This window comes from Cervus elaphus, chromosome 19, assembly GCF_910594005.1.
Source record: "Cervus elaphus chromosome 19, mCerEla1.1, whole genome shotgun sequence".
Taxonomy (NCBI): domain Eukaryota; kingdom Metazoa; phylum Chordata; class Mammalia; order Artiodactyla; family Cervidae; genus Cervus; species Cervus elaphus.
Window position 1 is genome coordinate 73,770,456 of NC_057833.1, and position 16,053 is coordinate 73,786,508.

General features: G+C 52.0%; 1 protein-coding gene across 5 annotated transcripts in view; it reads right to left on the reverse strand.

The window, feature by feature from the left end:
* Positions 1–2,501: 2,501 nt before the first annotated feature.
* AGPAT3 (1-acylglycerol-3-phosphate O-acyltransferase 3) overlaps positions 2,502–16,053 on the reverse strand; it is an 87,156-nt gene continuing 73,604 nt past the window's right edge. For all 5 annotated transcript variants that reach the window (XM_043873931.1, XM_043873933.1, XM_043873935.1 and 2 more), the window contains 3 exons: positions 13,516–13,591; positions 8,364–8,562; positions 2,502–7,766 (listed from right to left, as the gene is read on the reverse strand). In XM_043873931.1, the coding sequence (XP_043729866.1) occupies positions 7,678–7,766; positions 8,364–8,562; positions 13,516–13,591 (364 nt within the window). In that variant the 3' untranslated portion in view covers positions 2,502–7,677. The remainder of the gene's footprint in view (positions 7,767–8,363; positions 8,563–13,515; positions 13,592–16,053) is intronic.

A 16,053-nucleotide genomic window follows, 5' to 3' on the forward strand; every position in this document is an offset into this window, starting at 1 on the left:
GGGCACCCCGCCTTCCAGAGCCCCTGCCTTGGCATGGGGATTAGGGCTTAAGCTTCCCTGGCTCTCCTCCCTCCCACAGCAGGAAAACCTGCCTTTGACTGGTGGCCAGCCCTTCTTTACCCTTCCTAACTGGGCGCGCCAGCCTCTGTCTCTCCCTCTGGGAGGGAGCTCAGCAGGTGAGCCCAGCGCAAAGTCAGCTCTCTTGCTTCTAGGGGCACTGGTGGGCATGGGGAGGGGTGGCCAGCTGAGCTCAGCAGGCCTGGGGGACCCGGAAACCATTTGTTGGCTGAGACCCCAGGTCCACCTTCCAGTTCCCCACCTCCCGTAACTCTGGAGACCTGGCTGTCCCAGCCGAGAGGCATCCGCTCTGCTGATTGCTGTCCTGTGTTGAGGGATGGCGTCCGATCTTCAGACTGCCCACCTGGGTATTCTGGGTGCTCAGTATGGGCTGAGTGACAAGCAGGAGGAAGGCCCAGTGATGCCTCGTGGGTCACTTATATCTACTAGTGGGAGGAGTCTTCTGGGGGTCTCCTGAGGAGATTCTACATGCTGACCTGTTAACACATGGTTGTCACAACAGACCCAGTGGTCAGGACTCTGAGCTCTGACAGCCGAGGGCCTGGGTTCAATCCAAGTTCGGGGAACTAAGATCCCATAGTCAAGCAGTGCGGGGGGAAGAAAAAAATTCAAAGTGGAAACAGCATTCAGAATAGTAAAATGAGTTTCCCCTCACTGGGGACAGGACACAGGAATAATGCAAAGCGCAGCTCAGCTCCAGCGGCCACGCTGGGCTCTGCGGCCCGCCTGCCGCGTGGCCTGGCGGGAAGGTTGCACACGTGTGCCTTCACCTCCCACCCGCAGCAGCCCTGCACTTATCAGATGCTGGGGTGTGTGCAGGAAACTGAGCCGCCAGGAAGAAACAGTTCTCGCCAGTGCGTAGCTCACAGCTGTCCTGAGTCAGCACAGTGAGCCCTCACCCTTGTGCCGAGGACACCACAGATGTGCCAGGCGGTCCCCAGGAGACAGGCCAGCGAGGCCGAGGAAGGGTGTCTGGACTACGTACCTCCCACAGCGGAAGGTGGGGCCTCTCCAACCCACTGACCTCAGGAGCGGCTCCATGCAGGGCACACTCCCCCAAACCTTGAGCCTCACCGGGGCACACAGCACCCACCGCCCTCTGCACCAAGTCTCTCTCTGAAGAAGGGCAAAAGGCAGGTTGGGCTCCAGCCTCTGTTCTGGTTGGAAGCCACAGCAAAGGGATTGAGCAGGTGGAGGGGCCGACAACTCCTACCTGCCCGGCTGGCTTTGGGCACTGAAGGGCCATCCTGAGACAGTTGCACAGCTCCATGAGGCATCCAGAAGGCAGGGGCCTGAGGTGGCAGCTCCCGCCCTGCCATTCATAGGGTTGACAGCACATCCACGGCTGTGGGTTGGCCCAGTGGGTCAGGTTTTCTTACACAGTCTTGGGCAGGAGGGAACGACCGTTCAACCAGAGATGTCACTGAAGTCCTTTACCAGTAAGTGGTAACATTTTAGCACAGTCTGAGGGGCCTGTGATCCAGAGCTTCCTAGTCCTGAGTGGTGACCCAGATCCCAGGGAAGGTGGAGAGCCCTCAGTCCCGAGTGGTGACCCAGACCCCGGGGGAGGAGGAACGCCCTCAGTCCCGAGTGGTGACCCAGACCCCGGGGGAGGAGGAATGCCCTCAGTCCCGAGTGGTGACCCACACCCCAGGGAAGGTGGAGAACCCTCAGTCCCGAGTGGTGACCCAGACCCCGGGGGAGGGAAGGAACGCCCTCAGTCCTGAGTGGTGACCCAGACCCCAGGGGAGAGGAGAGCCCTCAGGGCAGGTGGGCTGCGCCTTTGCAGACAGCGTTCCCCTGCCCAGGGCTCTCAGACCCCCAGCTCCCAGAGTCCCTCTAAGTCTCCAAGCCCTGGAGGCCTGGATCCTATGAGTGCGCCACCCTTCCAGTCGGTGGAACTGGAGCCCAGAGACCGCCGGTTCTCGCCCCCTTCCTCCGAGCTACCACCAGACACTTCCAACACCCCACTGAGGTTTCAGCCTCTGGGGAGCACTTTCACACCCACTCCTATGTGACTGCCTGGACCAGGCTGTGCTCAGGGTCCATGCAGGGAGGAGACAGGGGGCAGGGGAGCCCCCAGTGCAGGCTTGGGGTTTCATCCCATTTCCTAACGGGGCTGTTCCTACATGAGCATCTCAAGCTCTCCCCTTGCTGTCTGGGGTATGTGCGCACCTGTGTGTGTGTGCGCACACCAGTACACATGTGTATGGGGGGCCTGTAGGTATGCGCTGGTCCACACACGCTCTGAGTTCAGGATACACTTGCAAAGCCAAGTCTTGGGTAGATACGTGTGGATCAGGAGAGCCTATCAGAGCCTGGCTTTCCCAGGTCGCGGGGCAGATGACCCACTGCTGGCACCGGCCCCAGAGCAGAGAGGCATGTCTTCAGGGCCCTTGCCCAGAGCATAAGTGACACCACGAGTCTTTTAGCTCGATTTATTTTCACAAGACAGACAAATCAGACCCTGGAATAGCTCTTGGTTCTGACAAGAGTTTTTTTTCTTTATAAAGAAGGGTTCCTGGGTTTTCTCCACAGAGTGAATTTGCTTTTACAAAAAAATAGTTTTTGATATATACATGCCTACTTTGGAAACCCTTTTGTCCTAGATGGCTTTTCAGACTGGTTTTTAGGCAGAGGGGTCAGTGAGCATGCTTTAGGCACCAGCTGATCTTTCTGCCTTGCTTTCGCCTGACCTTCGCTCTGCTTGAGTTCCCTTCCGAAAGCAACTTTCACGAGATGGGGAGGCTCAGAGAGTGTCATCACAGGACGGTCTGGAGAAACAGTCCAAGCCTCAGGGCGCCTGCAGGCGGGGAACCCAAGGGCCAGGAAGTGCCCGGGAAAACCCTCCGCGGGCCAGCAGCACAGGGCCAGGAGGAGGCATGCAGTCACCGTCTCATAGTGTGGATATTTTATCCCTCTCTTTCACAGCAGCAGTTTTAATAAACAAGCATGATGCCCACAGCATTCTATCTAGAAAATACCGCCACTCAGGCAGGCTGGAGCACACCTGAGTACAAAGCGACCTTTTCAGCACACGGCAAGTGCAGCCAGTTTTCGCGGGATACAGGCGTTTAGAGTCCAAGTTAGCTCCCACCCCCACCCCCCACCCCCAACAGGCTCCCAGAGACCAAAAATACCGCTCTCCTCCACTACACAAAGCTGTAGCAAAATTGTAAAAACGAAGTGTACAAAAGGAAGCATCCATATAATACATTTGCACCCTGTATACAATTTATCACCCTTTGAAGCTGGCCAGCGGTCAGGTACGGCAGAGGATCAATAATGGAAAAAAGAACGCCGACATCTGTCCCACACATTTCGGTCGATGGTTTGTGTTGTTTTCCAAAGAGAGAAATTTTCATTTACAGTTAACAGTACTTGCTGACGATCGTGATGATTCAGAAGCCAGTTGAATTTCCTGGTATGTAGGCAAGGAACATTTGATTGTCACCACATAAAATTCTGAGACAATAAATACGAGTAGATCAGATGCATTTCTTCATGGCATCAAGTAACTCCAGTTTAATACAATTTAGTGCATTTCAGTATCTCATTCACAGTTCAACTTCTGTCCAAAATAATTTGCAAACAAAAAGTTAAGAAACTGAAAAGCTTATAGGAAAAGAAAACTCCAAGTATACTTGTCAGCACAAAGCTTCAAATTTTAAAGCAATTCAATTGTCTTTGAAAGGAGGGTGTGGCTGCCGCCAGCCTGACTGGAGTCAACTGCCCTGAGTTCCTGGGTTCCCCCGAGGGCTCTTATTTCCGTCCTGGGCGTTTGTGGGAATACCTCCATTGCACTGAGACAGCTCGTGGCCAGTGCTGGGGGTGAACTCAATTCATGCATGTCCACCCCTGCATCAAGCAGAATGCAGTGTGACATCACCTACCCAAAAAAGGTTCCAGCGTATTTGTGTCCTGGCCCTGACATGCAAGGATGCGGAACCCACAGGAAAGTCTGCCTGCCTGCAGCACCACTCACGACCCAGGACGTCTGGGGGTGTCAGGGCTGTGGCTGGCCCCAACGGCACTGGGGAGAGGCTTGCCTTTGCCTGGGAGCTAACTTGCTAGAGAGGGGCAGGCACGTGGAGGGGGGACATGCCGTCTTCAGAGGGAAGCAGGTGGGCACATTGGGCTGACAGTTTTAACCCCTAAGCCTGGTTACACTGCCAGGGGTTGGAAACTGCATGGCGCCACTGCCTGCCATGTTGCGTGCCAGGGTTGCATGCAGCTGTGGTGAGAAATTCACAGCACACATCACACAAGGGTCAGTCAGCTCGGCTGAAAATTGGTCAGGCTCCGAAGATTTATGTGGCTTGTCTCTAGGTATCTCAGGCAGAGACAAAGCAACATGCAGAGAGGGACTTGTTCTTCACTTCAGATCTGACACGAACAGGGGTCACATGGGTGTGGACCACTTGGAGACAGCTCCTGACCTGCACGTAACTGCATGCACCACGCTTCTGGAGGTGGACGTCGGTGCTCAGCAACTGAGTTAGAGTGAGAAAGAGCTTGTGCCATGGCGCACACAGGGGTGGGGGGTGACCAGGCGAACAAGGCGGAGATTCCAAACGGCCCCGGCAGGCAGACATGCCTGCGTCACCTTTACAGGCAAGTACTACTCATGTCGCTGATCCAAGTCATTACTGAGCAGTTCATACAGAGACCATCTCTTCAATCTGACTCTGCTTCTCGGGGTGGGGGTGGGGGGGCTGTGGCTCAGACAGGGCTGTGCATCCAGCATGCTGTCACCAAGGAGCCGATGACCAGGGTCACTCCTTTGGGGTTAAAAACCCTGTCAGTGGTCTCCCCTGAGCAGGTAAGCCTTTCCCTGGCGTCTGCTCACCTGTTCCAGGGCTGTCACAGGGCCACACTGGCGCAGGCACCCTATAAGCCCCTGGAACCCCGAAGAGGGACTGCTGGACACAAAAGGAGGGCCCAGGACCCAGACTCTACTTGCCAGGCAGCACCAACACATGTGTGTCAGCGACAGAACATACAGCACCGGGGCCTGAGCTGAGAAATACACCATCCAGCGGCCTGGACTCAGGACTCAGCCTTCACCCGCACCCGTGGGAGGGACCCAAGGCCTGAAGCTGCTGCCTTTTGTATCTCCAGTGGGAGTGGGGCTGGCTCTGGAAGCTGCTGCAGCAACAAAACTACACCCCCAGAGGCTTAGCAGACCCCTTCCCTGCAGAGAGGCTCAGCAAACCCCTCCCCTGGCAGAGTGGTCAGCCAACAACATGGATTCCTGGTCCCGCTCAGCCCGACCTGGGGCCTAGTGTGTTGAATCTAGAGTGCACCTCCCTGGTGGTGACCAGGAGGACTGTCCCAACATTCAGCCTGATTTTGGACAATGACATCAGTAACAAAGGGGGTAAAGGAAAAGAAATAAGAAAAGCACTGTTCTGAGATTTATTAATTTAAAAAAACTAAAGGAGCCTCCCCCTTTTCCCCCTGAAGTGGATGAAAAGCAGGATCCACCCCTCCAAAAAAGGAAAAAAAAAAAAAAAGCAAACATTTACGGTGTAATTTTTATTGCTCTCAAAGGGCTTGGTATTCAAATGCACAAGCTAATCTTCGTTAAATCAGAAAGAAGTCACTGAGATTTAAAACCTACATGTGGTCTCAATCTCCATTCACCCAGGAGTCTTCACAGCTGGTTACTGACTCAGTATAGAATTTACATATTGTGTATCAATTTCAAGGGGAGGGAACTTAGCTGGGAAGCAAGAGCTATTAATTAAATGGTGAAAGATCTAAATTTGCACTTTCCAGGTAATGTATCTTCACAGTAGTGCCCTTCAACCTTCCTTTAAGCTCTTCAGGGATGAGTGGATTAGCAAATGACACACACACAAACACACACACACACAGGTGAGCAGCATGTTGTGTGAAGAAAAACAAGACGTAAGGGAGCCGCTCACCCCAGTGGAAGCGGCCCTACTGCGTGCCAGGCTCCACGCCTGCAGGGAAGCGGGAGGCGAGCTTTGTGGCAGAGGGCAGCTGGCCTCCACACAGTCTCAGCGCCCAGCCTCGAGAGGACGTGCATGCCTTTACAGTCACTGCGAACGAGCAGAGCTGCGGGTCCTGTCCCTGCGACCTTGGGGCCATCACCAAGGTCACCAATGCAGAATTCAGTAGTGTCACTGTAAAGGCAATCTGCTGTTTCCACAGGTCTCCCCAAAATTCAGACTTAGGGCCAATGCATAAATATTTTTTTCCAATTTGGTTTATAATTTTGCTCATTCCTCTTTCTTTCATTTTTTTCCCCCCCTAGAAAATTCAACCTGCCTCTATTCTGAATGCTGGTTACAGGACAGCAGAGATAACACCCATTATTTTTCTTTCCCTTGCTAAAAAAGATGAGGGGAGTGTGACTTTAAAAAAGCAAGTTGAAAGTTTAAGAAGATAGTCGGATGCAAGCTTGTGGCCGAATGACGTGGCGGAGCTGGAGCGGCGGCCCAGGTCCACCCTGCCGGGCAACACCAAGGCTTCCAGCCCGGCCAGGCCAAGAGGCCTGAGAGTGCACGAAACACCTCCCCGTGGCTGCAGGCTGGAGGGGATGCTGCCCGGACACTAGGGACTCCGCTGCCTCCCCCAGAGGCCAGCATCCTCCAGGACGCACGCACTGCTTGGAAGGGAGGTGGCGGAGTGGGGAAGGCTCCCCACCTCTGGCTTCCATCAGGTCAACTGTGAAAACAAAACCTCTGAACAGCTCCATATTAACAGCCTCCAACCACCTTTAGAAGACAGGGTGATGGTGACACCACCTTTTCAAAGCATCTGCCAGCCCTGCGGCGGAGGTCTCCCTAGCGCATAGCGCCCCTGGCGCACCGGCCCTGCTGGGGCTGGGGGGCCGGCCCCCTGCAGCCCTGCCCCCGGCGGGATGAAAGGCCGCTGTCCGCCAGGAGCGAGGGGGACAGAGGAGCTAAGCTCCGGGCAACGGCAGAATTCGACATCCCGCCGCGTTTTCTCTGGCTCCACTCGCTTTAAAACGGATTCGAGGTGTCAGCAGGCAGGCTTAGGGAGGCGCTCCGGGGGAGGGGTCGTGTCCCGCCGCAGCCCCGCCCAGTGTGCTTTTCGCCAGGCCACGTTCCCTCCTGCCCGGAGGCCCGGTGCGGGCTGGTAGCGGCCAGTAGGTGCTCTGGGGGCCTGGGAACCCAGGCACACAGTTCTCAGCGGGAGCAGGGTAGAGCGTCCGCAGTGGGTGCAGAGGACGTGGCGAGGGGCAGGGGAAATTCCCAAGAAAATTGATAAAAACCGAAAACGGGATCTAAGCGCGAGAAGAGAACGTTTCCCAAGCCTCCCTCGGGCCGGGTACGCCCCCATATTCCGGGGGCGGGAGCGGCCGCCCCCCAGGGCAGGCACCCAGCCCGGCTCTCCTGCGCAGGGGCGAGGCTGGCGTCTCCATCTGCAGGTCTGCTGACCGCTTTACTCTTGGCTCAAGTTTTATTGGTCAATATTAGTCACCAGTTAATAAGAAAAATAGTTTCTAAGTGTCTTTTTTCCCCCGCTCTAGGTGTGTTGTTCTGTTTTTAATTGAGTTAATTGGATACCACCGTCAGGTTATGTGTGTTCAATCACAGCCATTAATTATTCCTTTTTCTTAAATTCTTGGTTTCCATAGCTGGAGCCTTTTTCTATTTCAGTCACTCCTATTAGTCGGCGGACTCCAAAGGAAGCTTTAAAACAGGAAAAAGGCTAGGTTAGCTGATCGCCTTGCCATCAAGCCGGGAAAGTCATCATGGGGGGGCCTGCCTTTGACCTCAGACTTTCCTGGGGGTGAGGGGCGGGTCCTCTGCCCTTCTCCCACCCAGTCAGCCTGGGGGTTGGGTAGCAGGGAGCAGCGTGAGGTGTGGGCCCATTGAGGGCTGCAGTTCTCAGCCAGGGCTGCGGGGCTGCAGTGCCCGACACTTAGTGTCCGTGCGTCTGCTACAGCGTGAGCAACGGCAGTGTCCTGGGGGACCTCGGCCCAGCATGCCAGCCCATGCCCCCAACCACCCACGTGCAGACCCAGTGGCCAGGACCCTCCCCACACAGCTCTCCGCCCAAGATGCCAAGCAGGCGGCAGGCCGGCTGGCCAGCTTTCTGGAGAGATGGCCCTGGAATCTGGTGGACGTCGTCACGGCCCCGTGGCTCAGTGGTCAGAGCTGCTGTCTGAGGCTGGCAAAGCTCGGGCCTGATCCCGGCTGCTGGGTGACTGGCTCCAGGCCTGGGCGTGGCCACCAGCACACGGAAGGCTCCCACCCTTGAGTTGTGCCATCATTCCCCTTCATTACCTGCCCCGACAAACCCCAGGAACGTCAGGATCAGGAGGGGGGATCCACTGGCAAAGACGCCCAAGACAAAACTGAAGAGAGGAGACAAGAGGAGCGTGGCCCAGAAGAGGAAGTTGAGGAGCGTCCATGGCCGGCGGGTGGGTTTGAACTGCTGCCCCGGGAACACGCCCTTCTGGTTATATGTCTCCTGCAGCGCATCCTGAAAGAGTCAACCGGAACAGTGGCCTTCAAGTGCTGTTGTCATAACCCCAAAGCAAGAAATGACTCGACATATACATAAAGTGGATGGGCCACATGACATGGGCCACGGGATGAAGCTGACATGACCTTCATCTGTGGTTGGCTTATATCAAAAACTTGAAAAACATAAACCCTTCGATCAGGCAAGTTTCCTCCTAGGGAAATGATCAGCCAGTGCCTGGCGCACAAAAGGCACCTCCAAGCCCCAGGACTACAGCATCTGCCGGGCCCCGCACCATCTCTGGCGACACCTCCAGAGCAAGGGTAGCAGCCACCGCTGCTGGGAGTCCATGGCCTGCCAGCTGGGTCACCCACAGAAAGCTGCTTAACCACTCCTTCCGCCGTGTCCTGGTGGCTAATGATGGCAGGACAGAGGAGCATGTGAGGACGTGAAAGCATCCTCAACAGGGAAACAGGGCCACACTAAACACCCAGAGTGGCAGCTGCCTGACTGAGCCGCCGAGATGCTGAGATAGACTTCTCTGTAGCTATGACACGCCACGTGCCAGCAAGGAGATACACTCACGATAGTCTGAGTTTTCTCAAGTGCCTAAGTGCCATACAATTCCATATAAATAAAAATATGTATGACGAGGCGTGTGTCTGGGACCAAGTCTGGAAAGGCTTGGGTCTCACCTCTCCTCACCTTTTTCTGTTTTATTTTCTGCATTTAGCTTCTTCAGCTGTGTTTGGCATAACATGAAAAACAGGGCGGGGGTCTTGACAAATGGGCAGTGTCACAGCCTCTTCCAATGTGTCGTCAGACACCAGCTGCCCCTGCCAACCCAGGGGGCGTGGGGCGGGTGCCAGAGGCCTGAGAGCTCAGGAGCAGCTGCGACCCTTACATCTATGAGGATACCTCAGGGTGCCCACACGTGCCCCCCCACCCCGAGGGCCCTTCCCCGTGGGGTTCTAGAACGTTTTCAAGCCTGTTGGTTCAGCCCGCTCCACTCTGCCCGCCTGCCCCTAAGCAGACGATGCAGACAGAGGCAGTCTGTGTCCCGACCTGTCAGCCATTCCTCACACACAACCGAAGGCCAGTGTGGTCTCCTTCCCCAGGAGGGTTTACGCCTGCACCCCGTGCACGGGCACCTCTGGGACAATGTCTAGGACCACTCCTGCACTGTCTGCTTTTCTGTGAGTAGCATCACAACATATGCCTACCGCAGTCTGCTTTTCATACACCTACTTTCTTAAGATTCAGTTAGACCGAGAATATGCATGCAGTTCATTCAACTGAATTCCAGCAAATGGATAAACATACATCATGTATCTATTTTCTAATAATGCACTTTTAGGTTATTTCCCACTTCCTGCTAAATAAGCAAATAGTGTTGCTGGGAGATGTCACTCTTTGTAAGAGGTTCCAACTTTTAAAAACTAAACCTGATCCTGAGACACACTCTCCTTTGCACCCTCGTGCACACGTCTTTCTGCCCATCCACCACGGGATGCACACACACCATATTCTTCCTCTCTTTTAATTAGTCAGCCTTGCCCAAGGTTTTCCATTTTATTAATATGTTTAAAGAAAATCTTTTGGTGCACTGGATTCCTCTTTTGTAGCTTTGTTTTCTGCTTAAATAGTTTATGCTGTTATTATTTTCTTTGTTCTGTTTATTCTATTTCGTGTATGTTTCTGTAATGTATGTTTGTGTGCATGTGTACACATATATATGTACATACATTCTTTTTATCTATCCCATCCCTGACTTGTGTTTCTTGAACCTGATGAAACCCATGTTCTTCAACTCTGGAAGTTTTATGGTTATCCCTGACAACTGCTCTTCATCATTCTTCCCGCCTTATCCTCTGGATGGTCTCATTGCTACATTCTGGACATCTGTTTAGCCTCTGGATCTTTTAACTTTCCTTTCATGTTTTCACTTCCTCTGTGCTACATACTGAGTAATTTCCTCAAAACCTTTGTTGTTGTTTAGTTGCTAGGTTGTATTCCACTCTTTGGGACCTCATGGACTGCAGCATACCAAGTTTCTCTGTCCTTCACTATCTCCTGGAGTTTCCTCTCATGTCCATTGAGTCAGTAGTACTATCTAGCCATCTCATCCTCTGCCACCCTCTTCTCCTTTTGTCTTCAGTCTTTCCCAGCATCAGGGTCTTTTCCAATGAGTTGGCTCTTCGCATCAGGTGGCCAAAGTATGGGATTTTCAGCTTCAGCATCAGTCCTTCCAATGAATAGTCAGGACTGATTTCCTTTAGGATTGATTGGTTTGATCTCCTTGCAGTCCAAGGAACTCTTCAAGGGTCTTCTGCAGCACCACAACTCAAAAGTATCAATTCTTCAGTGCTCAGCCTTCTTTATGGTCTGAGTTTCACATCCTTGCATGACTACTGGAAAAACTGTAGCTTTGATTATATGGACCTTTGTCGGCCAAGTAATGTCTCTGCACTGTCTAGGTTTATCATAGCCTTCTTTTCAAGGAGCAAGCATCTTTTAATTTCATGGCTGCAGTCACCATCCGCAGTGATTTGGGAGCCCAAGAAAATAAAATCTGTCACTGCTTCCACTTTTCCCCCTTCTACATGCTATGAACTGATGGGACCAAATGCCATGATCTTAATTTTTTGAAAGTTGAATTTCAAGCCAGCTTTTTCACTCTCCTCTTTCACTTTCATCAAGAGGCTCTTTAAGTCCCTTTTAACTTTCTGCCATGAGGGTGGTGTTATCTGTATATCTGGGTTGTTGATAATTCTCCCAGCAGTCTTGATTCCAGGTTCTAATTCTCTCTTCAGCTGTATCAAATCTTCTATCTAATCTGTTAACTAAGATTTTACTGTCAATTACTAGATTTCTCATGCCTGTATATCTTACTTGGTTTTTCTTCTAATCTGTTCCATTTTTAACAGGTCTCATTCTTTTGTTTTCAATCCCTTCTTCTTCTTTTTTTTTTTTTAATTTTTTTTTAAAAATAATATTTGTTTTTATGTATTTCTTTGACTGTGTTGGGTCTTAGTTGCAGCATGTGGGATCTACTTCCCTGACCAGGAATCAAACCCTGGGCCCCCTGCATTGGGAGCATGGAGCCCCAGCCACTGGACCACCAGGGAAGTCCCTCCCTTCTTCTTTTAAAAAAAATATTTGTTAATTTTTATTTTTGGCTGTGCTGGGTCTTTGTTGTTGCACATGGTCTTTCTCTAGTTGTGGTAAGTGGGGGCAATTCTCTGGTTGTGGTGGCCTCTCTCGTTGCAGAACACGGGCTCTAGGGTGCACAGGCTTCAGCAGTTGTGGCACATGAGCTCAGCAGTGGCACATGGGCAGAGTGGCCCCAAGGCATGTGGAATCTTCTTGGGCCAGGGATTGAACTCATGACTCCTGCATTGGCAGGTGGATTCATACCCGCTGGACCACCAGGGAAGTCATCAATCCTTTTTTTTTTTTTTGCTTAGTCATTTCAAGCAAACAGCTTTGAGTCTCTGCCTAGTAGTAGTTCCACAGCTGAAGTTTCGGGAGGGTTTAATTTTCTGTCTGCTTGTCGTGCTCGCCTATGGCGGGTCTCGGTTACGAGCGCGTCTCCAGCAGAAGTCTCGGCAGCTGAGTCTGGAGTCATGCTCTTCTAGCTTTACATGTGCTTCTTTCAGGGACTCTACAGAGATTCACCTGGAACCACTTTTTTATGCTGATATTTTGATTTTGTTCTTGAACTATGTTGTTAGTATAACGTCAACCCCCCACCTGTTTAAGGACAGTGCTGCGATTATGAATCACCAGGGAGATGTTTCAAGACTCAGAGGGGAAAGGTAAGCTTCAAAGTCACTCCCTGTGCTGGCACGTACATTTTCCAGTTTAGCCTCCATGAGGATGAAAGTCCAACAGGGTCCCAGCTTCATTAGGGTCTTCAGTTCTAACTTCCAGCCCCAAGTGAGGTCAAGTCCATGTCTTTTGTTTGCATGTAGGCACCAAAACTCAAGACCACAGGGTGGGCGGACTAACAGACTCCATGAGCTTCCACTCACAGCCTTCCCAGCTGACTCCCAGTCCCACCTCCTCTTTTGCTCCTGAGAGAGGTCCCTTACTTTTTTTTTTTTTTAGCACTTGTCAGTGTTTAAAAGGATATGCATTTTATTTCTTTAATTTTAGAAGTTTGCTTGAATTCCTCTTAAGATTTATATGCTACACATTACTTGGTTGCTGCTGCCTGCGTGCTCAGTCCGGTCTGACTCTTCGCGACACCATGAACCCACCAGGCTGCTCTGTCCATGGGATTCTCCAGGCAAGAACACTTGAGTGGGCTGCATTTCCTACTCCAGGGGATCTTCCCAACCCAGGGATCGAACCTGTGTCCCTTGCATTGGCAGGTGGACTCTTTACCCTTGCGCCACCTGGGAAGCATCTGGTTAAAACCCTTGTAAAAGGGTATGTGTTTTATACTAGAAGGACTTTCTGATTATCTGAGCCTCTCTGTTGCTGAAGATGAGAAGCCAATCCCCTGTATGTTTGTGTGTATAAAACAAACCGAAGAGCCAGGAGTGAGACATGTCAGCAGAATGGAGGAGGGACTGGGTGGGGTCACTAAGAAGACTGTCGTGTCATCTATAGTGTGTCTCTTACATATTAAATCATATGTATACACACACACACATATAATCTGTGTCGCATACCTACAATTTCTTTTACACACAAAAAATGAAACAAATGTGATAATATATTATTGGCAATGGTTATACAAGCATGTGATACCCAGTACACTTTTCTCTAGTTTGTTAATTTCTTGAAAGGAAAAATGAAAGACGCAGAAAAGGACTGGAAAGAAGAATTTGAGAAGGGCACAGCACTCTGTCTCTAGAGGCAGTCAGCATGCTACCTGCCTGCCCTCTTAGCTGCCCCTTGGGAACCTCTGTGAGACCCCAGGGGTAGGGGTGGAGTGGAGGTGGGGGGGCTGGGAGCCTTTACCTTCTCCTGGTACAGTTTATGAAGCCACTGAGCTGCTCCCTTCTCATCCATCGGGATCTCTTCCAGAGGAAATCTCCTGTTTCATTAAGAAGATTGAAAGCAAAGTGAATTACCAGATGACATCAAACTGAAACAGGGAAAAATAATTTCTTATGCATCAGGGTTACTTGTCAGTCCTGCCTTTTCTATTCAAATCTGACTCTCAATTTCTAAGAACACACAAACATCAAAATAACTTTTCCTTGAGCAGTGTCCGGTGCCTCGGAATTATGCAGGGGATCACAGAGGGCCCCGGCAGGCACTTCAAATGTCCAGGGGCGCTGAAGCATTGCACGGGGACACTTCAGGAGTGTCCCCATGGACAGGAGCAGTTAGCTCCACCGGGAAGGCTGACCGTTCATGAGCCTCAGCAGCAGGTTTGGTCTTTCAGTTCGTCTTTGGATGTGATCATCGCTGAGAGTGTCTTTCATGAGGCAAAAAAAACTTCATCTTTCGCAAATGAAATCTACTTGCCTGAAAAGCTGAAGAGGTTTTGAAAATTTAATCTCACCTAACAAACTGCTGACTTCAATTGGGACAGTGGCTTATGTATAAACCGTATCACCAGCTGAATTACCAGCCCCAGGACTGGAGGTGTCTACCTGGCAAGACCCAGACCTCTTTCCAGGGCCCTGCAATACCGAAGGATTGCCAGCAGGGGCCGCCGAGCACACGCAGGAGCAAGAGTAACTTAACCAGCCGACCGGGGTCACTGCCTATTTCGGAGGGCCCAGGGTGAGAAAAGAGACAGGAGAAATTTCCACAGCCAGAGGCAAATCTCCTCTGTTGAAGGAATATCAACCTTTTTTTTTCCTCTAAAAGTTGAGAACTTTGGTTTTTGTGTGTTGCATCTGTCCATTTTACCATATTCAAAATGAAAACAGGATTTTTACAAGCACACACAATCAGACATCTGACCACACATCACGCAGCCCCTGGGAGACTCCGCTGTGCACTCAGAGGACAGAAGTCTGCTACCCCCTAGTAAACAAAACGGTTTAGCTCTGTGGACCCGGAAGGTGTGGGGCACCTGCAGGAGTCCCTGACCACACGGAGAGGGGTATCATTTGAAGGACTCATCACAGGTACCATCTCGGGAAGGAAAGGAAGTCAGGAGAGGTTTGTCCACAGAGAGATGGCTGCCCACAGTGACTGTTCTCCCCTAATTGCACAGATACCACATACAGGTTCTGTTGTATGTCTGCTGTATGAAGCATGAAATATATAAGAATATTAAATGATGAGATAAATACAAATATGAATACTATCTCCCAGAGTCGACTCAAGCCACTTTGAGGATGCTGGCCCCAACGGCCAGCATGGACACAGGGGAGCCTCAAGCCACCATCCCCATGGCCCTGGCCCTGCCTAACCACAGGCCCCTGGGGCATCTTCTTCAGTAGGGGAAAGGAAAGTGAAGGAAAACTCCAATGGGTCATGTGAACCTTGACTTGTTTGATTACAGGTATGTGCTGGACTCACTGGAATATTGCTTTTTCCCAAAACACCCAAATGGTACATAATACAAAGCAGTAAGTTGAAACTTTCCAAAATTCTAAGAATATATCTATTAAGATACTGAATACAGCCCCCCGTTTTCTGCAACAAAGGAGAAAAAGAGCAGATTACAGCACCAGTCCTCTCCCACTGGAGCTGAATGTCCAAGCAGAGGGTGGTGCAGCCTGGGGGCAGGTGTGAGCACCAGCCTGGAGCTGGACCAGGTAGGTCCCCCCTCCACCAACCACTTTGCCACCTGCCAGCTCTGACCATGGGCATCTGGAACACCCGGAGCCCCTTACTACCCAGGGGCCAGACCAAGATCTGCCTTGAGGGCTCCCTGAGGAGGCCTGGGACCTGCCACGGCCCCAGAAAAATCACCAGCCCCTGGTGGCCACTACTGTGTCAACCGCCCGCCGCCCCCCCCCCCGCCCCCCCCGCCAGACTTTTTGGGTGGTTTATCTTCTCTTCCTGGGGCAGAGAAATGTGGAGGTCAGAGTGTGGCTGTGAGACAGGGATGACCTTGCAACACAACTCAAGTCCCCGACCTTGATCTTTTGTTACAGACATGGATCCCACCATCCCAAGCAGCCCTGTGTTACCCAGCTTGAAGTGCCTCGGTTTGGGCTGCCACTAAGCCAAAGGGGGTTCAGGCTGGCTAGGATAGAACCTGCCGACTCAGCCCGCGGTCGCCAGGAGAGGGAGGCGGAGGACACAGCCCTGACCCCACCATCACTCCCAGGTGGTCTAGATGGCTGTACACCATGAAAAGGGGACCACATGGGCAGGCCGCTCAGGATGGGACAGCTTGTCCTTCTCCTGCCTATGAAAAGCCTACTCACTGCCCAGGCTTTAGCTCTCTAAAGCCTCTTCCCCAACGCCTCTGCTCCCTCCAGCGGGCGGGGTCACGCCTCCCTTAGAGCTTCTGGAACCTTCTGCTGCACCTCGCTCCGCCTCCTTTGCTCTGTACGGCCCCACCGTGTGCGGGTCCTAGAGGGTGGA